This window comes from Diachasma alloeum, unplaced genomic scaffold (genome assembly GCF_001412515.2).
Source record: "Diachasma alloeum isolate Michigan unplaced genomic scaffold, Dall2.0 Dall_scaffold_00343, whole genome shotgun sequence".
Classification (NCBI taxonomy): Eukaryota; Metazoa; Arthropoda; class Insecta; order Hymenoptera; family Braconidae; genus Diachasma; species Diachasma alloeum.
Genome location: NW_021680482.1, coordinates 442,184 through 465,049, shown reverse-complemented (window position 1 = coordinate 465,049; position 22,866 = coordinate 442,184). Strand labels below are relative to the sequence as shown.

The window sequence follows — 22,866 nt, the reverse complement described above, 5'->3', positions numbered from 1 at the left end:
ATTCAAGTAATTTCTTCTCGTCTTCCTGCTATTCAAAAATACGGAATTTCATTGCATTTCCAGTGAACTTTGAAATTGTTTTACTCGTCTAAATAAATCGAATTCAATGTCCCTCTCCTGAACGCGGGAGATTGTCAGGGACGTATCGCCGATTTTCGTTAACATGTTCCTGATTCTCATGGATTTACCCCCAATTATTAACCTTTCACGATTGTGAAATTCGGTAAATCCAAAATTCTGAAATTCAGTCATTTTGTCACCAATTTTCAAGTGCAACATCATAGAAAATACTTTTTGCGTCGAATAGTCATGGAACTCCAAAATTAGCAAGATTAGTTTGAATGGCTGGACTGACCTGTGTTCGACACTGTGTCGATTCGGATTGACTTATTTGGACGAGCGCCGGCGCGTGAGGATAGTAATGCAGCGTCGTTAGCAGAGATGTATCGGGGACGAGTGGCCCGGTCATTGTCGTCATCGTTTGAAGGGCTTTGCTCGGCTCTGCTGAAGCTAATTTACACAATTCAATTGAATTCCGTTAGGCAATGGTCATCAGGATATTCCAATCGATTCGAAAAAAATTTATTATCTGCTGATTCATTGTTTTACCTTAACCCCTTGTGGTCATGATTTCTCTCAGAAATAGAATTGATTACGTGGATCGATTGATTGATATTCAGGGGTTTAAGAGGGGGGGGAAAGAAAATAGTTGGCATTAATATATCTATATTTTACCAATTATTGTTGTGGTCGGAGTTGCACCGCAGTCAGCCTCAATTTTAACGATGGGCACATTGTTTTGCGCCTTACGTTTATTCTCAGTGAGTACGAGTCTTGCGCCATTTATGTCGCTCAACAGCTGTAAGGAGGGAGGCGGTGGCGGTGGTAACAATAAGGGCGAAGGTGCACTAACGTTTGGACCATTGTGATGAGGATAGTTCGGCCACACCACTGCCTGCTGCAGTTGCTCTGCTGAATTATTTCAATAATTAAATTAAGAGGCTGAATGAGAGGACGATAAGTACTTGAGATGATACATCAAAGATGTTCAAGTATTACCAGCTGCGTGAATCAACAATAGATGACCCGTTGACGGATCTCTGACGAGCTGTAGACCTCCTTGAAGACCAACGCCAAGTTGTGGAAAGCCGACTGGCTCCAAAGCTGGCATTGCTAAATATAAAATAGAGTAATACAATTTAATCGCCGTAAATTTGTGATGGGATACCTTCTCTTCAGGAGGAGAGGAAGGTCTTCTCAATAATGGAATTACTACGCAAATAGACATTGAGCTTGATACCCTCGATTTGATCGAAATGTCACTGGGTCAGCGGTACGAGTGAGATGAAAATGTACGTAAAAATGAGGGATGAGAGAAGTTAGTATTGGCTCGCCACATGAAAAGCTAAAATTGAATGATGTGTCGATATTACATCGACCTGTAATTGTCAATGCAAATTCAAAAAACCCCGAAATCAGTCACCCACTCGCCTCCAGTGCGTCCAATCACTCTAATGGCGAGGAATGAAAAAATCACGATATTCCAGGGAAATTAAATTCGCTAATCAGCCCGATTGGAAATGATTATTCAGTTATTTCGTTATCTCACCTGCTGTTGGATATTGCCATAGTGTTGGTGGCCATGTGGCTGGAGCAGTGGTTGATCCAGCAGTGGTGGCTGAATGTGTACTAGGACCTATGCTTGCCAAGCCACCTAGACCATTTGAATTGAGGGTAGAGCCCAAAGCGGCGTTCATAGAGGGTGCAATAGCACCTGGGGGAATGGCGAGATGGGCTGGCCTATCATCCCCACTGCTGCCACAATGTAGAAGTGTTGCCCCGCCCACGGTCATGGCTGTGGTCGATCCTGGAAAAGACCAAGCCCCCTTTTCTCATCAACTTGTCACTCTTTTTACTCTGATTCTCCTCACTCTGTCTCCCCCACCATCATCTCCTCCTCCTCCCCCCCCCGCCGGCGCCGATGATTCTCTCTCTACTTTTTACATAGACTCTCTCACTCCTCTCTCCACCTCGAACACCCACACGTCGAGCGGACCACCACAGATACCTATATATCCTTGTACATCCTATATCCTCCCATGCCAACATTTTCTGTATAACCCTGGAACTGTTGTACCCCTCTGCGATTCATTCTACCTCTCTTCTTCTCTCTTCACTTCTGATTTACTCTGTGTGCGCACCATGCCGCGCGAATGTACCTCTTTCACCACCGGGACAAACATGGCTGTATAGTTGCCCACCAAATGCCGCTACATATAACCCGTGTACTAATCCATTCTCTAAACATTCGGGAGGATTTTTTGGCGAGATGGGAGAGAACGATGCCAAGGTTGTTGACACTAACTAGGAACCGCTTCTACCCGGCTATTAGGACGCAATGATGGAAATATTTATCGGCGTCGTTCGCGGGTGAAAAATTTTGGGTGAGGTCCGGTGTTTTTTTAAAATGTTTTTATTGCGGTTTAGTTACAAGGAAATTTCAAGGGGTTCCGCGAGTGGGAACTCAGAATTGCAGGGGGAAATCAATGGGAAGTGTTAATTTCAGGTCAGATATTCCCTGACAATTGGCAGAATTCAGGAAAATTCCGCTAAATTTATTCTTAAATTTTTAATTAGGTGAACATTCATCGTAATTCGGGACTGAATGTTCATGATTTCGTTGATAATTCAAATAGGCTCAGGAATTCTCATCTCAGTATTGTAACTAAATTGGAATTTCATTGAATTTTCAGTGAAATCTGCAGTTTCATGATTTTTTTCCTACTTAAATCGCTTCAATGCACTGTTAAAAATTTTCATCGGAAATTTCCGGTACACTTTTTGGTAATTTTTGTCGAATTTAATTTCCACTGAAATTTCCAGGAATTTCGTTATTGAAAAAATCTAAGAAAACTGTAAATTTCAGTTCCATTTTTCCCTGAGAATGAACAGAAAACCAAAAAATTCTGGTAAATATATTCTTGAATTTTCAGGACAGTGATACTGAATGCGATTTAGTTGGAAAAAATCATGAAATTTCAGATTTCCCTGAAAATTCAATGTAATTTGGCACTGAATATTCATATTAGATTGAAAATTCAACTAAATTATGAAATTCTCGTCTCTATGCTGCTTAAAATTCTGGAATTTTACCGAAACCTGAAATTTCATGATTTTTCCCCCTAAATCGCATTCAGTGTCGCTCGTCTGAAAATTACTATAGCCAACTGTCCACATAATTACGATTTTTTTCCAACAGTGTTAATTCGTACGTTTTTTGGAGTAGCTAATGTCTTAGTAATGATATAACCGGTATAAATTTCAATGTTTTCTCTTTAGACATTCAACTGAGATGAGATGAAGAAGAGGATAGGTGGAGATTGAGATAAGAAAAGTTTAATTCTGCCAATAAAACTTGTTTCAGACGAATTCCCGAAATTTTCAAACAAAATCTCATTGTAAAGTCTTGTCTGAAACAAATTTGATTGGCAAAATTCAATTTTTTTTGTGGGTGGAACTCTATCCAATGTGAGAATTCGGTGAACATCTCTACCCGTGTACAAGTCCGCTGTAACAACTCTATACTTTGTTTCATGTATTTTTCATACTTCCGTAGGCGTAACAGGTCTAGCTAGCTTCATAGAAAAGTTTAACATATCCAGAGTTATAGAAGGATTCTGTTGAGTGCTTCAAGGACCATCTGTTGATAGTTAATGCACAGTCTATTAGAAAAAAGTATCGACCATGAGGGAGCACCATTATTTATAATTAACTGGAAGCTTCATCTACAACAACACATGACTAGTCAACTATCAACGATTCATGCATTGGTCTGAAATGTTTTCCATCAACTCAATTATTTTTTCACTGTTAACGAATACAGAAAAAAAGTTTCTAGTTTCTAGAACGTAGTTACTGATTATGAAAAACTCATGGTTCTAAAAGACATCGGACTGGGAATCCGGAACTGATTATTTAATTACAGAAGATAGATCTCCAGAATGAATCAGAAAATTTCTCAAATTAAGAAATGTTGAGTTATTGAATTGAAAAGCTTTGAGCTCTTAAACTAAGAATATTCAAAAGGAATAGAATTTTGAAATAATTGAACATTAATTCAATTTTGATTGAGTCAAGGTGTCAGGTGATAGACTTTGAATACCGAAGGATTTATACACGTGAGCAGATTAAAATTAGAATAGGAAGAATCAATGTAAGAACGAAAATGTTTTCAATTTAGATGTTTTTGATTTAAAAACCGCAAGGTTATTCGTCTTTTAAGTAGTAATGGACCCAGCTGTCTATAATTTTCAAGTTTTTTTACCCAAAAACTATGATAACTTCAGTACTAGATTGAGCAGTGCCTGATGTTGTTCCGTTCTTAAAATCAACAACTATGGAATTAAACACTATTCAAAATACCATACAGACACAAGGGATATAAATTATCTCTTAAGCATCCAAAACTTCTAATTCTAGAACCACGATTTTCATAAAATAGAAAATAATGGGCTTTAATTTAGGTAAAATTAGTAGATTTGATTAAAGAATAGTAAGAATCATGATTTTTTAATGAGAATCCATCACGAAATTTCAGTGATAAAAACTTATCATCGAGGCCTTTCTACTCAGTGTCCAGTATCATCAATAATTGGCGATAAATTCCTGAAAACCAGTGATGTATTCCTGAAAATCAAAACTTATTTTTCAAGATATTTGATCGCTCGACATATTCTCTGTCGATATAATTTGTGCCTTAAAAACATCTAAAGTTGATCGAATAATAGCCCCTGGGATAAACCAAACTTTTTTTCCTTCGTGAAGTCTTCACGCACTGATAGAAATGATTAGTTATTGCTAACAAATAGATGCGATTGGAAATTAAAGTCTATTCAGTCTCACCAAATGCTCATTCGTTAACTATTAACAAATATTTATTTGGCCATATTCAACTCTACCATTCGTTAATAGCTAACGAATCTCGTTTGGAATAAATAAATCATTCCATCAGTGCGTATCTTGAATTGAGCCAAAAAAATCCCCCAAATTTGGTGATTTTCATTTCAAGACATGAAAATGTTTCTATCAAACGCGTTATTTTCATACCCAGATCTGGCGTTGCTTTCATATCCATTCTAAGCCACTCGAAATTTCATTCATGTCGAATTTAACCGACAAGACATATTCTTTCTCTACTGTCTTAAATCGAGTCATCTCGAAGCCACTACTTTCTGCAGCGTCAAATCGTTCAATTGTCACTTCAACTCCAACTCTGTCCAGCTATGAATTCAAATATTTTAAAACCTCTCCTCCCGCCCACACAGTACACACCACACTATCCAACGATGGCACTAATGAAAGTACCGAGCGTATCGGATAACGCTTATCCGCAACGCTATCCCTCCGGTGCAGATATATGAGCGTGCGGGTGCGCTGATTTTGCTCGACACTTTAATTCCCGTTTTACGTTTCCCCACCCAAAAATTCACCTTCAACTCTCGCCATAAAATAAAACTCAAACCGACTAAACCGAGCGCTAGTGCACAAAACTCACCGAGACTGTCCGGAAAGTGATGATAGGACGCATGATGGGACGTGTGATGACTCAGTGAGACATTTCTCATCGACGTTGATGATGTCTCCTGGTGTTGCAATCTTTGTCTCGCAACGGCGATACCAACTGGTATACCACTTGCTGCTGCTGTTGATACAACAATTCCTAGAAATAAAGGGGGAAAAAAATCAAGAACAGAATGAGGAAAATACGATCAGACGAGTGGGGAAAGACGAAGGGCGGGGGGAGGGGAAATAACATGAAACGTAGATTAAAATTGTTATAAACCTGATGTAATGGCATGTAGGCGTGCAGAATACCTATCGTAATTTGCTGGAATCATTTGCGGTTGCAGCTTTCCGTATACAAATGCATGCACAGAGCCTCGAGACTCGTTTTCGAGCCACGCCTTGTATTTGCGTCGCCATGCGTGTCACGCACCTCCTACTTAACTCCCCCCTCTGCTCCCTCTTGTATGTTTTTTTTTTGTTCGTTTATCTATCCCCCCCGGTTGTTGTACATCATTTCGACAGATACGAGGATAATCAGATAACCGACATTTTTGACGGAAAATGTTCGATGTTTTGTGTAGTCCTGGTAATGCGACCGAAAATTCTCATGTGCTTGCTCCGGTTAATGTCCTCGGCATTTTTTTTTTTTCGTCAAGCACACTTGAAGCACCCCTCGAGGCACAGGAGCTCAGTCTTACGCCCCTCCTATCCCTCTGCACCTCGTTATGTATGCGAGGGTTCATGACTGCTAAAAGAAATCCCATTGGTCCAACCGCGAGGGGAGTGGATTCCTCTTTTGCAGTTGAAGGGATCAAAAAATTACCCAGTGAAATCAATACGCGAGATGGTGAAGCGTATGTGGAAAGACATCGGGTATGAATTATGCTCGATGATTTTTAGATTTAGTACACTGAGAGAAAGGATTGGTTATTGTTAACGAATGGATTTGGTTGGAGACGAGGAGCATTCGGTCACACCAAATGTTCATTCAGGAATAGTTAACAAACGCACAATTGAGGAGCCTTGTTTGACTCGAGTTTCACTTTTCAAGTGGACCATTCGTTAACTATTCAACTCTACCATTCTTTAACATTCGTTAACAGTGATAGGCATTTCAAACAATTATAATTACCATTAAATTGTGAAGCTTTCAATGTTTAACATAAATCTTAAACATTTTAAATATTAAAGTAACCATCAATTTGTACAATTAAATTTCGAAATATTACATTTTAGTATTATCAAATATTTTATTCACCATCAATCGAAAAATTTAGCTAATAAATTCTATAATATTTTAAATTTGGTAAATATAGTTAAACTTTGAAAAATATAACGAGATAATCCTTTTTAATATTGCCAAAATCTAATATTATTGCCTATCCCTGTTCGTTAACTACAGTAGAGGCTTCGTATAAGATACCTTAGGGACCGCAGGAGAGTGGAAGTCCGGGAACCCCCATGCCCCCACTACATGCTCCCATAGAGAGGAGAAAAATTGGGATCAGTGGGTTTCAAATAAGATACTTCGCTCGTTGCGCCCGAATTCAATGAAATCTTCATTTTGACTGAATGAATATTGATAACTAATCAATTTACATTTGTTTAATGTTTTGAATTTGTATCGCCCGCGTTCCCTTTTCTCTCTAAAAACACCCCACGTGATAGAATGGCTGATGTTGGGGGATTGTCGGTGGACTCGAGAATGATCACAGACGAAAAATTACGATTTTTCGATGGGAAAAGTGAAAAAAATCTATGTATACTTCCATTACTTTGAAAAAGTGGTGTGACCCCTCCTTAAGGTCATTAGACCCTCATGATCACTTCCTTCGTCCCTCCGGTTTGACCCTTAACACCGTTTGTTGCTTATAACTACTCTCTTCCCGTTGAAAAATAACCGAGGCCATAGGTATCTTATAAGAAGCCCACGGAACATAAACATTCGGGAGGCGATAAAAGTGCCGAGAGTGGGGGTAGGCCTCTAGCGCTCGGAGCGCGCGGTATCTTATAGAGGGGTATCTTATACGCAACCTCTACTATACTTCAAATCTCCCATTCGTTAATAGTTAACGAATCTCGTTTGGAATAAATGAATCAGTCTATCAGTGTAGGGGGAGTGGAAAAAAATCATTGCGTTGGAGGTTTCAAAGAACCGACGAAAATTCATATTTCAACGGTACTAGTCACGAGGAATGCGGAAGACGGGGGGGGGGGGATAGCTTAAAAATTTAACCCAATCCTTACCATTTTCGGACTTTGTGGGAAGTGGCTCAATCTTCACAGCTGTGGTAGTTGCATGGAGTGATGTAGAAACTTCAGCTACTTGACATGGTACCGTTGTGAGAGGTTCACGTTTCACGAGATTCGTGGCAATACTCTGGCTTGTTTTCTGATAAGACGGTGAATCCTGGCCATTCCAGGAGGACACCACTGGGAGAGTTCGACTGCAGCCAGCCTCTGAGTGGACGATTTTCGTTTTTCCTGTTTATTGGGTAAGAGGGGTTACGAGTTTGAGAAAAGTCTGGGTAAAACTGGGTATACGATAAAACCAACTGGCTAGACCGCTTAAATATAGAACGGAGGAGGAGAAGTTTTAGTATTACGTAAGCTTCGGGGGAGCACTGTAGAAGCCTGTCACCTCTAGCTCTCTAAACATGAGTATTCACATAGCCAGAAAACACTCGGAATTATTCCCCCCCGAGGCTTATGTCTCAAGGTCACATAATTGAGGTACTTGAGAGACAAATTGCAACGGTTTAATGATGTCTTACCAGTGGCATTGGAGCTTTTGCAGACACAAGATTGTCTCGATGTCTTGTTTTCAACTTTGATTGTCTGTGCCTGCGCTGTTACAATGGACTCCCTCTTTTTGGTTGTGCTCTGTACAAATGTATTAGCCGTTTGTGCACCTTGAACAAGAACGGTACTAACTGTACAGGCTGTTGCACCTGTTGGTAGAGATGCACCGTTTAGTAATGATGATTGACAATTACCAACTGGACTGACGCCAGCTCCTGGTGATTGGTAATCGTGGAGGAGAACACCGGTGCTTGGGGATATGACACTTGCTTGGGTGTTTGGAGAGGAGAAGCTGTTTATTGTTAGGGTTGGGGTACCAGCGGTCATCAGGGAGAGCTGGGGGGAGAAGGTTCCTTGATGAAGACCACCTGAGGAGGACAATTGAAGAATTATTATCGTGAAGACCTGGCTTGGGAAAGTTCAGTGTATGTAGATAAGAGTCAACAACACAGAGTCTCATGCAGGTATCTGTAATTTCACTCAGAGTTTTCCTAAATCTGAAACTCGTGTTCAACTATGGAATGTAGCATGTAATCCTCATGGAGTTTGATGATTGATTTTCTAACTAGTTGTGTCGGTATTCGCACAAGACCCACGTGACCTAGGCAGAAAGAAGCTTTCTCAAATTGAGGATTATCTGGAAGAGAACAATTCTGGGTGTTTGAAAGCTTGACGAGTCATGTCGTCGAGTTTTTAAATCAAGGAATTGTCTCGCGGTGTCTCTTCTTCAATTGACAATCAGCTTGTCTCCGTCTAGAGCATTCCGACAAAAGCCATTCACGTCTGTCAACCGCATTCAAAAAACCAAAACCGTTATCAAGTCTCGTGCATTATCAGCAAGATGTTCATTAACCAGAAGAATAAAATTTTGATACTGAAACGCCGAATCCAGCGTTTTGTCTCTTGTTGATCACTAACCGAGTGTAAGTGTTCGTTCATCCATATACTTGGACCTGAACGATGTCGCCGACGTAGTTGTCATCGTTGACTCACCCTGATGTAAATGATGTAGACCAGCGAGATTGAGTGTGTGCTGCGTTGTGTGCTGTGCATGATGCAAACTTGCACCAACATTGACACCGAGACCCTGAAGACTCAGTGGTTGTTGTGCATGATGTGGTGTTAGATTTGCTAGATTCTTAGCCAACAACTCGAGCTGCGTCACTGGTACAGGACTGTAGGGGGAGCCGGGGGGTGGCGTGGGAGCGCCCCAGGTGTAACCACCGACCCCAACCCCAACTGCCGCCGAGAATACACTCTCTGAAACTGGAAATAATTCATTCCACATCTGGATTTGTAATTTTCGCCGGTAGGAAGAAAATTTCATTGGAAATTTTGACAATTCAGTTGAAATTCTCTATACAATTATTTTCTTAAATAGTTTCTCGGTTGACTGAGGCATCCTGGACATTCGGGGCATCCAGATACGTGAATTATTTATCACAAAAGGTGACACGCGAATTTTCGGATTAGGCACAGCATTTTTAGTTATTTTTCCTAATTTTTCAAGATTTTCTCTAGATTTTAATCTTTTTGTGAAATCGAATAACTGATTTTCTCACTCGGGATCCGGGTTATTTTGGCACTTATTAATTAATTATTATCAGTAATACTAAACTGAGGATTGAGCACTAACTTAACCAGAATGCTTCTATTCTTATTAACTTTCGTAGAATTTTTTCAGATTGTAATCTTTGAAATCTGAATTATGTTCATACTACTTTAAATATACAAAGAATTGGGTACTTCATTGGTAAATGTAGAACAATCAATCATTTGTTTAGAATCTCAAATTTTACAGGGGTCTCATTTTGCCCCGGTCTCCCCTAATAATGTCAATTTTTGAAATTACTGAATTTCACAACAGCGAATCCCTAATACTTTGGGCTCAATTTCAGAAAATCAGTGACATGCTCCTGACTTTAAACCAAGACTTTATTTATTTGTGTTCAAGTAGCAAAACTACAATCTAATCTGTCCGAGTTTCCTACTCATTTTAGGTAAAAAAGAAGATTATTTTATGAAAACTAATGCCAATCTGGAATCGGCTTGATTCAAGTAGGAAAGATACTTCATTCATCTATCTTCCTACTTGATTAGTGGTAGCACGCTGACAGAAAAAATTAATTTTATCAAGAGATTTTTATTCCGAACCAACTATCACTTGGTTGCTAATTTTCAAATAAACATGATTTCATAGTGAATACGAGTTATCTCTTCTTGAGATACATTTGATTGGGAGAAATTGAATTTCTCTAGGATTGCAGTTTCTGTTATTTGTCGCAATAATGAGAGTATTTGATTCCTTTCTAGCCAAAAGTTTGCAAACTCCATAAATTCGTTGGTTTACTCAAAAATCAAAAGTATTCTCATGACTAAATACGTTGTTATCTCAATCAACACGACCATACGTTGCTCCAAGTAAATTACAATCGAAGTAAGCATTTCGTATGTCGAATCAGGATGAATATTGTTACGCGGAAAAAGCTTTGAGATTGTAGTAAGATGTCGTTGAGTTGAAAGAAGTTTATATTTCTTGACTGAAAAAATCGCATTAGTTTACTACAATAACAGAATCACAGATTACGTCAATTCAACGCAAACTTGGATATCACAAATTTCGTTCAATGTCATGTACGGAAAGCTCAGTTTAAACATCGGCTTCATTCGAGAACACAGTCAATAATTCATTCCTCAATGTAATCATTTCCCAGGTACGAATTTTTGATCGATCTATTAGGTTTAAAAAAATAGAATAGACGTGACGTCAAAGACTGTTTTATTGGATTCAAGCAAATGTATCTCAATAAGAAATAATTGATATTCACCGTAAGATCTTAGTTATTTGAAATTGATTCAACTATATAATACTTGCTCTAAGAAAGAAACGTCTCAATAGAAATAATTTTTTCTATCAGTGCAATCGAAATCATGAGTTCGTTTTACCACATCATTACTGAACTGGTTATTAACTCTCTGACGAGAAGGCTCACTAACACAAACAGCGCCACAGCACGGTTGCTCGTACCCCCCCCCCCCCCCCCCCCNGCTCCCAGCGATAGGGGTAGGACTTTTTCGTCATCAGAGGGTTAAAGTGATGAATCGACAATCAGTTATCAAATTTCAACAGTTATCCACTGAAATTCAATGTGCGGTTATCAATCCACTTCTCTGCCAAGGACTCGTCGAAATTAATAACTTAGTAAGAGTGGAGTGGTCAAACGAGTTGAGGCGATTCCACCTGCTCACCATCAGTTTTCGCGAGATATCTCGGAATCTAAAGAATATCACAAACTTTTCTTGAGGACCTTTTTTATTGCGAAAAATGAGGGCTACAAACGGGTCTCTATGAATTTCCGTTATCGCTTTCAGAATCAGGGATATACCTTGAACACTTCGTCACTGCTGAACTAGCTGGTAGAGAAGCGAATTCACTGTTATCAAATTTCAACAATCATTAATATTTGATGATTGTAGCGATTTAATTTTTTGAGATTTTTTGAGATTGCCAAATAGTGATGATTTTTAGAAGAGCGATATTGAATTTTATTTAGGGAGAACAGGCTAATGAAATTTCACGTTTTAGGTAGAATACATTCACCTGAATTTTATTAATGTTTCCCCAAGTTTAACCAAAAAATTAAAAAAAATATCTGGGGTGTTCACAACACCCCACGTGAAGATCCCGGTATTTTTCACGGGAGAATTGAGACAAAAAAACCCACATTATTGAAAATTTCCATCTAAAATTTCCCGTATGCCAATTTAATTCGAGAATTTCTAACAAGTGAAATCACTACTTCATCAAATTCAATGGAAAGTGTAAATTTCAGCTCGAGTATTCAGAGGCAATGAATAAAAATGCAGAAAACTGAGATGAACATACTCGAATTTGCGATTGATTGAAAATGCAGCTCAATTGGAAACTGAATATTCACCTTCAATGGAGAATTCAACTGGAGATTCGTTTTACTGAAACCTAAATTTCAACTGTAGCTTGAAATTTCACAAGAATTTTTCGCTTGAATCGAATTCAGTGTTACTCTACTAAAAAATTCATTAAAAAAAGCGCTCCAAAATTGTCGAAAATTTTTTAATAGTTTTAGGAGTTGTCGGAGTGAGATGAAAATTTCATAACTTGATTGAATTTCCAGTGGAACATGAATATTCAGAAACAAAATTACATGAATTTTCAATTTTTCCCTGAATTTTTACAGAATAATTGGACTGAAAAATCAAGTATTTTATTGATTTCCGAATAATTTGAACAGGAAAATAATGGAATATTTGATTTTTCAATAACAAGATTTCCTAAAATTTCAGTGGAACGTGAACACGAGAAAAATTTCCAGAATTTGGCACGGAAAATTCAGACAAAATTTTTTAACAATGTAAAGGAAAATAACCAAAACGTCCACTACTAAATTTCTATCGGTTGCCATTCAGACACTGAAGCACTAATCCCCGAAATCCCAATTTCCAGCTAACACTGCCCAATATTTCTCGAATATGAATCGGAGAAGAAGGCAACTCCGAGATTCCCGAGTCTCTCCCTTCCTCCCCAATTTAAACCGGAAACGTCGAAAAAACATATTCCCCATGAATATTAAAAGGGGCTACAACCCGACCAACATCGCGAAATAAAATTTATCGATGTTAGTTTCACTCGCTCCTTAACGATAAATATGCAATAAACGAGTGGTCAGATACGAAATAAATGGAAAATCTATGCAAATTCATTCTGTATCGGGTGTTGTTGAGACAGGCGTTAAAGAGTGGAAAAAAAAATCCCACAAATTCAATAATCAAAAGCTGAAAATCCAGCTTTTCACGATATCCCCCGCGCAATACTCCCCCCTCGTCTTTTTTTCCCACCACTTTTCATTCCATTTGAATTTCACTGTCGCACTCACCTGTCCGTTCTGCCCCCGGCGTAAAATAATGCAGCGTGAAATAAATTTCACATACATTAATGGATTTCATTACGTGGAAAGATGGTGGGACGGATGAGAGAGTGATGGCTTAAATTTTCGAGTAGTTTAAATCGGCACGGGGGATAATTGAAATTGCCGATGAGTCTAGATTCGATTTTAGACAAGGTGTAGCAGGAGGCGGAGAGCCATTAAATACCTATCGCCCCAGGTACTCACTCATTTTGTATTTCTTTTTTGTTTTTTTTTTACATGCAAAAAAAACTTACGCTAACATCCCCCGAGAGAATATTGAACCAGGACGGACAATTACCCCATTGAAAATGGCACTTTTACTTTTTTCTCATTTCGGTCAGGCTTATTCCCACCAAAATCAAATGGATAGATTTTTCAAGCTGTACGGAGTAGTGGCGAGACGCGCGTTTTGGATTACCACCTTTGGACAATGAGGTTGTTAAAGGCCCTCTCTGTGTCGGGGAGACCCAGATACGTTCTATTTTCGTGGGGCTATGCGCGCTGTTGCCGGCCCCCGGAGTCCTGTTCCATAGAGGGGCGGGGGGGGGGGGGGGCTCATTCAGAACTTTAATTGCATAATTGCGGCATTGTGAGCGTGCCGCCGCGCGAGCCCACCCCCTCCCCCCTGCCCCTCCAGCTCCCGGCCACTTCTTCCGCGCTTTCTTAAAAGGTAAAAGGGATCGGCGGCGTTAAGAATGAATTTAAAACCCCCGATTGCGGGGATTTAGCGGTGAATGTTGGGCTCTGAGGTATGAAATATTTTTTCAGGGGGGACCAGTGTGAAATGTATTTTTGAATGAATCGGGAGATTGCGTAAATGGATTTCAGTGATTTCGGAGAGATCTCGGGAGTGCTCTTGGGGTGAATTTGTGAGGGGTGGAGGGGAATTTTGTCGGAAGTTCTTTTTTTTAGGGGTTTGTTTTTGGGAGTGGTGGGGATGGGGGAGGGGGAGTGCACGGAGAAAAAAGTTGGAGAAACATTAGCGAACAAGTGAAGTAATCGTGGAGGGAGCTCGATTTTCAGTATTTATTCACCCGATATCGGGGAAAAAGTGTGAAATTGGTTTTTATTTTTTTTTTTGGAAGTGTGAGATGAATAGTGAATTTTTCTCCATTGGCTCGGGAAAATTTAATGAACGTGAGGGTAATTTGTGCCGAAACTGTAAGATTTACCCTTCACTGTATCAAAAATTATCCCAGTGAACGTGAGTGATTGGTCACTGTTGCAACGGAGAATGATTTTCTACCGAACGCGTTCGGTAAAATTTCACTTCCATTTATCCGCATGAGCTTCGGATCGGCGCAGGAAAAAAATAGCCTACCATGTGGGAAATTTTAGGGCAAAGGAGAATATTTCTGCATTCGCAGATGTATTCTTTGCTTCCGCATTACGATTACAAGCTTTGTAATCGCTTAAATTTAAGTTTCCAATTTTTTGTGTTGAGGTGAAACGGAACCGCTATGTCTATAGGAACTTTTACAATTGTGTTTTCTCCTGTAATTATTATTTTTTATTTACGATTTCAAGACGTAATTTTTACTTTTTTTTCTGGTAATTTTTATTGAATTTTTCTCTCCGTGTATGATGGGGGTCGCACAATTCGTCGTTGAGTTACAGCACATTCTTTAGGCGATTTGGAAGAGAAAATCGGTTTTCTCGTCATTACTGAAAGATGTCTTGTCGTGTTGAATCAATTTACTTGTGGAAAAAAAAAGTTTCCACCCAATCACGATAATTTTCGTAGTAGTTTCGTATAAAGATATTAAATTTCCTTCTATCAAATTGGTTAATTTCCCCCAAGTAAATCCGTTCCACTCGAAATATTCTCACGTGGAACATACAGTTTTTTGGCAGAGCTAATTTTTTCTCTCACTGTAATTTTTATCCAACTCTTCTCGCCGTGTTCACGTGTTGGTTAGTGGGACTTGCCCAAATTATGCTAATTCGAGGAGCAGTTAGGACACCTTGGTGGTGATAGTCTGTAATTTAGATGACAGGGACTCACCCTTGTGCGTGGTGGCATGATAGGCACGGGCTGGGGTGGCTGCAGGTGTACCTGGCGTTGCAGCTACGTAACTGCCAGCGCCACCCCCGGGAAATAGTGAGTACAGCTCGTATCTATTGACACCTGTAATTATTTGAAGGATTTGTTAGTACACGGAGACACATTTTTTAGAAAAATTCTAGTACGAGTACTGGAAAAAATCACAATCCACCGGTTGTGAAAAATTCTAGTGCTGTTAGGGTTAAATTTCTTGGTATTTCTGGTAAAATTTCTGGGGTTTTCTATGAAATTTTCACAGAAATACGGGAAAAAATTCACGTTTTCCTCAATGAAATTTCTAGTGCCGGCACTGGAATTTTTTCCTGGCCGTCACTTTGAGCCTCTTTTCTCGTGCTAGCACTAGAATTTTTCTAAAAAATTTCTCCCCGTGTAGTTGCTGATTTATGGTTTTTGAATTGATTGAAATTCCCGGTTAAGGATACACAATATTAGCAACAATTAACAAATTAAATGTACAAGTTTTTATCAAGTGACAGTTGCACTGGAATTTCAGAAAATTTTGTTGTTCAGAGAGAAAAAAAGTTTTGATTTTTTATTTTAGCCGGCAAATCCCAAAAACTGGAGATGGTTTCGGGGAAATTAGTGACCTCACTCTGAAAATTAGTGATAATGTCACTGAACATCGATAACAGACATCTCCCTGAAAATCAGTGAGATGTCTTTGAACATCAAAAATTTTTTTCTCTGCTCGGAGAAAATTATTTGGTGAATTTCAACAACTAGTTGGTGAAATTTAACAACTAACTAATTGAAATTCAGGAAAGATTGTTCAATTTCATTCGACAACCGTTTGTAAAATTTTCGATAAATGTTCGTCAATTTTTTTGATGGATCAAATTTAACAACCAATTGTAGATCATTGCGATATCTTCTAGGCGCCACATTGATGGGTTATCAAGACACAAATGATTGAATTTATTAAATTAGAGGTTCAAGCTGGTCGCTTTCTACAGGTAAAAGGTCTACAGGTCTACAGGTTTCCACTGTTAAAAGTTTTAGGCTAAAAATTTCCGTGAACTCCTCGGAATTTTTTCATCTCTGAAATTTCACATAATTTCGTTATTAAGAATTCGAAATTAATTAATTAGTTGTTGAAATTCACCAAATAATTTTCTCCGTGTCTGTCGAAAATTCTCAATTTGATAAAAAATCAAGGGAAGATTCGTACGTACTTGAATCAAGAATTTTTTTTCGGCAAGAGTCTTTTTCAAACAGTTCAGTTTACACGACATTTAATCCATTCTCTCCCCAGATATTAAGGGTGCCAAATGAATTTGAAAGAAGATTCAAAAAAAATTTTTTCTTTCCCTCCATCATTGGAGAAATATGTATTCATCCATCCGACGAAATTTCAAACCCGCAACCGGAACTAGACATCGAGAAAATAAATGCGGAAAATCCTCTATTTCGCGTGACAAACCTCGAGAAAGCATGGGATCAAATGGGTACGGCGGGTTGAAATATCTCTCTTATTCACCCCGCTACCCCATTGTTTTTTGTCGCCATCACATTGAACACATCATTCCCCATATCTTCAAATTTTTTCAAATTTTTCTTGAGTTCCTAGGGGGTTGAAACGTTCAATTTAATCAAAACTCCATAAGAGGCCGTGTATAAGACTGATTTTGTTCATTTAATTTCTCGATATCCATGAGTTCTAAAATTTTAAAATTGTCACCGATGTTCAGCATCTGTCTAATAATATTAATTTAAAAAATTATAACTTTGTTGGTGAATGTCAATTTTCAAGGTCATCGCCAAATTCACTTGGCAGCCTTAATCCATTTATTCAAAATTTCAGCTATGACAATTCCAAAAGAAGATTTTCACAAGAATTAATATTTATTCTACCCCCAAAAATCAATCCAATTGTGATCAAACCTTGATTGTGTGCTGGAGCTGGGGTGGCAGCTAGGGGTGGTGTCGCCTGTGACTGCTGGCTGGCCGTTAAATTAGGCTGTGCGGGCGCTAGGGGCCACAGTGTTGCTGTAGCACCAGGGACGGAGCTCTGGGCTCCACGTCCCCCAGTGTCACACACTGGACGACCGCCCGTTCCCCCTTGGGCCACGGGAGGGACCAACATTGGACCACCCCCTCCCGAGGCTGAAAAACAAGAGAGAAAATGTTCAATTCACGTGGCTTGGGTTATTTATTCATTCGGATAGGACTCTGGGGTGGGAAAAAATAGAGGTGATGAGCGTGTGGGCACATGTAAGTAAATCGGGGCGGTCGAGATAAGGAGCATCGCGGCACTCAGCCGGGGGATAGCAACAGGTCGGCGAGCGTAATGTCTCTTAGATACACACACTCTACGTTTATGCACTTCACTGAAAACATTCTCGTAGTTGAGAGTTCTGGGGATTTTTTCTTTTTACAAAAGAGAAAAAATAAATTTTTCGAATTTCAGAAACGTGTCACTGACATTTGGGAATCTACACTGCTAGAAATTTCTTCAAATTTCAGTCACCACGTCATCTGAGTTTTCGATATTGTGAGGGTGAATTAAGTTTCAAATGAAAGCGTTCGCTAAATTTGTTATTCATCTTGATAATTCGGGAAAATGGGGTTTTTCATGTTAAACAATCATTGATTTTTCAATGGAAAGTTGAATTTCCAAACTTATGGTGAAAATTGATCATCATGTAATACAATTTAATTTTCTATAGATAGAGAATTCAGAAAAGTTGTTGCCTGAATTTTCTAAATTTTGAAGGTTTTTCAGTGCCGAGTGGACCTGGAAATTGAGATTTACATGAATATTCAAGAAGTTAACTGATTTCTCAATGAAGAAATATACAGAAATTCCATGTAACGTTGTCGTTGTTAAAAATTTCAAGCTTTTTCACTTGAAATTTTAAGAGTAATTAACATTACTCGTTAATATTTTTTTACTGCAATTGCCGATGCAATTCTTGGAAATTTTCATCACACATTGAGAGAGAAAAATAGTTCTGCGGAAAAATTATGTTGCACGTGAGAATACTTGATGGAGGGGAACAGATTTACTTGAGTTAACGGCCACTAAATCAGTAGCGAAGCGGTAAACCGGGTGAAGTCGATTTTGACTATTAGTTTTTGACGAATATCTCGGAATCTAGAAGAGATAGCAAAATATTTGTTATAACCTTTTTTATAGAGCCAATTGAGGGTCATAGAAAAGGTCCTGAGAAAAATTTTGCTATCTCTCTCAGATTCCGAGATATTCATCCAAAACTGACCAAAAGTCAAAATCGACTTGACCCGGTTTACCGCTCACTACTGAAATCCATCCGCCTTTTCTACCAGGGTAGGACAGAATTAATTTTTCCTCTCAATAAGCAAATAATTGCAATCGTTTTCCTCCAAATCAATCATTCCGAAATCACTCATTTTCTCTAAAGTAAACGAATCATGTCAAATAATCCATGAAATGGGTGTTTCACACTGCCTAAAGAGATTCACCCCAGCCATTTCATTTGCCTGACTGAAATACGGATTTTAAAATAATTTGAGTGCAATAAATATCTTAAATTATTCAACAGACAGAAATTTTATGCGATCCAAATAAAGCTCTCGGGTGGAGAGAAGATTCCTGGTAAAAAAAAAGCGAAACACTGAACATCCCAGGACGTAATCTCTGATGATGACGTCGTTATCCTCACAGTTTACCCAACGATTTTTTACGTAACGACTTCACCCTCCTGAATTCGCATTCCTCTGTGGCATCACTTCTCCTCCGCACCATGGATCATATCAAAGAGACAGATTTTTCCGTGTATTTTAAGGTGAATCTTTTTTTTTTAGTTTAAAAACATCTCCCCTCATTTCTGCGCGTTTATACGCAGTTGCCCACATCTAGAGCCCACTACACGTATGCGTTTTGAAGAGAGAAGAAAGAGAGGGCACGGCGAGAGGGTGGATGGGGGAGGCGGGGAGGATTGGCTGAGCGTCGAATTTTTTACGAGCACCTGTTTCAGCATTTTCCTCTGGGTGTGCGCCCGGGGCCACGTCGTCAGGTAGTCACGCTTCGTAGGACCCTTTACGTGTACTATATATCCTCCGGCGGCTTGAAAAACCTGTTCCTCGTTTCTTATATATCCTCTCGGAGTTTTTTTTATTTCTTTGAGATTTTTTTCACGCATGAGACGCTAGATAGACGCACCCCTATGGGCTTTCTGGAGACTCGGAAATGGAGAAGTTTTGCATTTCGCGAATTTTTCTGGCGGGGAAAGGAGACGCTAAGTTGACAATATTCGCGACAATTTGGGGATAACTGGGGGTTTGGGGGTGTTTTAAAAGAAAGGGAATTGCATTTTAATAAGGTTGGAGATGAAGACGTTTTCCGTCAATGGTTGTGGAAATATAGAATGATAACTTTTCATGAATTCATTTAATTTTTATGAAATTTATTGCAAGAAAAATAGACAAAAAATAATTATTTTCTTGCAATAGGCCATCGCCCAAGGGCCTTCAACAATAACTTTTTATTTTATGTAATTGATAATGATTCTTGTTTTGCACAGAAAATAATTTTCCGTATTTTTTATAACATCGAGAGTGAAAGGTTCTAGTTTTAGGGTGATTTCCACTTATTTTTAGAGCATTTTAGACAATTCTTCCTCTAGATTTCAGAGGGAAAACGTCTTATTCCGCAGAATATTCCAGTGAGTGTTAATTCTCACTAAAAGAATATTGAGTGGTGTCATTAAAAAAACAGGAGAATTCCATAAAAAAAGGAGATGAAGACGGGTTCCATCAATAGTTATGGGAATACAGAATGAACACTTTTTATTTCATAAAATTGATTCTTGTTATGAGAGGCAAATTAATTTAATTATATATTTAATTAATTTAGTAAATACTCAAGCGAGACAGGTGATTTATAGATTTTTAAAGATTTTTATTGGAAATTTCTTATGATCGTCTAAAATTTTTTAAATTAAAAAGCTAGAAGATGCTCGCAGTGATGTATGTGTTTGTGTATTTTTTAAATCTCGAATATTTCAACAATTGTGCAATCGATTCATACAAATTCAAGTGGATAATTATCGTCTTGTCAATTAACTCCACATTTCAAAGAAGAAAATTCATATGTGATTGATAGTTTGTGAGTTATCATTTTTATTGCATTCTTCTATAGCGAAGAGAATAAAAAGTTCTAGTTTTCCGGTGATTTTCACTCATTTTCAGAGAATTTCAATCAATTCAAGTAATCTTTTATCTAGATTTCAGGGAAAAGCATCACTAAAAATGCGTTATAGTTTCCTGGAAACTAGAACTTCTTCTGCTCCGTGAGATCAATATTTACGGGGAACTCCCCACAACGAGAAATTGCTACTGAAATAAAATTATAAACAGATAATGGAAATGATTCGTTGGAATTAGCGAATCGGAACTGAGCATTTAAAATATTCTTTCGTCGTGGAGGTCATAAGGGATCACATATCCAGTATATCGATGTATCGGGTAAATCGATACATAGATATCTCGAGTGTATCGATTAATCGAGGTGTCAAGTACGCCGGTACACCCGTATATTTTAACAGGAAACTTTTAATCTCGTGAAATTCTTGAACTAAATTAATTGCCTTCCCCACGGAGGAGGAGAATAGCGACAAAATTATCTGAAAATAGAGCAATCGTAGAGTAAAACTGACCTTGAAAAATCACACATTTCTAAAGCGAAAATTCAAAGAGTGACACTGCAAATTGCCTCTTCAGAAGATGAAATTTCTAAAATAAAAGAGGAAAAATTATCCTCTTCTTTACTCATTTTTATTTTCCCCCCCATCAAATAAATATTGTTTTTCCATAAACAAATGTTTTCTTGATATAAATGAAGAGTCTATTAGTTAGAAATCAAATAATTGTTCAGATTTCAAAGAGAAGACATATTAATACGTAATGATTCATTTCATGTAATTAAATCGTTTTTATTAAAATAAATATGAGAGTTTATTTATTTTCACCGAAAGTTTTGTTGTATAAAGAATGAAAAAAAATCGAATAACGTTGATTTAAATGCGTCATTTCTCCGCGGGCACTGAACTTTTTCCTCCGTGCATGCAATTAATCCCAATATTCCTCACTCAAAATCATTTCCAACTTATCTTCTTCCTCACCACTTTTCCCTTTCCTTCCCCGAGAATTATTATGTATGAAGTACTTAAACTTCATTTGAATCAACTGAATGTGTTTATCCAAATAGCTCGTAATAAGCCCTATTCAAACTTGAACTTGATGTTCATTTCCGTTTTTATTCACATCAAATGAATCTTTTTGAATATAAACAAATGTTTCCTTGCTCCAAGTGAAGACTTCATTAGTTAAAAGTAAAATGATTGTTCAGATGTTGAAGAGACCGTATTTTTTAACCCGTAATGAGCCTTTATTTCGAGTGAATGAATGATTCAACCATTTTCATTGAAATAATTGTACAAATCCATTAATCTCCACCACAAAATATTGTCTCACAGAATATATAAAATTGCAAAACCCTGTTTTACTTCACTCGAGTGCGTCATTTCTCCGAGTGCACTGAACTCTTCCCTTCGTGCAATTAATCCCAATATTCCTCACTCAGAATTTTTCTCCCACACTGAAATTTTTCGAAATTTCATGGAAAATGTAGTCGTAATTCTCGGGAGAGTGACATTGAATCCGATTTAGGGGAAAAATGGTTATGAAATTTAAAGTTGTAGGTAGAACTCAAGGAAATTCATGAGTTTTCAGTAGCAGTGAGACGGACATTTCACAACTTGATTGAATTTTCGCTGAAACATGAATATTCAGAAACAAAACGACATGAACTTGCAATTTTTTCCTGAATTTTCCTGATTTTTCCGAATTCTCACGGAATAATTGCGCTGAAAAATCAATTATTTCATTGATTTTCAGATAATGGAAACAGAAAGTCAATGAAATATTTCATTTTTCAATGACAAGATTTTGTGAAATTTCAGGGGAAATTAACCATGCGCTGTTAAAAATTTTCGTCTGAATTTTCCGTGCCAAATTCCGGAAATTTTTATCGTGTTCAAGTTCCACTGAAATTTCAGGAAATCTTGTCATTGAAAAATTAAATGTTCCATTGATTTTCTGTTCAAATGATTTGAAAATCAATAAAATGCTTGACTGTTCAATTCAATATTCTGTAAAAATTCCGGGAAAAATTGAAAATTCAAGTCATTTTGCTCTGAATATCCACGCTTCACTGAAAATTCAGCCAAGTTGTGAAATTTCCATCTCACTCCCACTTAAAACTCACGAACTTCCTTGAATTCCCCTTAAAATTAGAAATCTCATAACCGTTTTTCCCTAAACCCGATTCAACGTCACTCTTACAAGAACTCTATCACATTTTCCCTGAAATTTCAAAAAATTTCCAACAATGTGATCAAAATTTCCCTTGTCAAATCCCGAAAAATTTGAACAGTGCCCAACTACTTCACCCGCCTCTCCCCGCACATTTTTATTCTCAATTTTCAAAAAGGCATTAGCAAATTCCTT

General features: G+C 38.1%; 1 protein-coding gene across 7 annotated transcripts in view; it reads right to left on the bottom strand.

Annotated features, from left to right (window-relative positions):
* Positions 1-22,866, bottom strand: part of LOC107040773 — a 75,964-nt gene that overhangs the window by 9,128 nt on the left and 43,970 nt on the right. Inside the window, exons 2-13 of one of the 7 annotated variants that reach the window (XM_015260993.1) lie at positions 17,260-17,481; positions 15,319-15,441; positions 13,281-13,289; positions 9,286-9,633; positions 8,562-8,735; positions 8,340-8,498; positions 7,813-8,049; positions 5,555-5,719; positions 1,610-1,867; positions 1,060-1,173; positions 736-972; positions 356-510 (exon numbers count right to left, since the gene is read on the bottom strand). In XM_015260993.1, coding sequence (XP_015116479.1) covers positions 356-510; positions 736-972; positions 1,060-1,173; positions 1,610-1,867; positions 5,555-5,719; positions 7,813-8,049; positions 8,340-8,498; positions 8,562-8,735; positions 9,286-9,633; positions 13,281-13,289; positions 15,319-15,441; positions 17,260-17,461 — 2,181 coding nt within the window. In that variant the 5' untranslated portion in view covers positions 17,462-17,481. Of the gene's footprint in view, positions 1-355; positions 511-735; positions 973-1,059; positions 1,174-1,609; positions 1,868-5,554; positions 5,720-7,812; positions 8,050-8,339; positions 8,736-9,285; positions 9,634-13,280; positions 13,290-15,318; positions 15,442-17,259; positions 17,482-22,866 lie in introns of all 7 variants that reach the window. The other 6 variants (XM_015260994.1, XM_015260997.1, XM_015260992.1 and 3 more) reach the window with 6 other exon arrangements.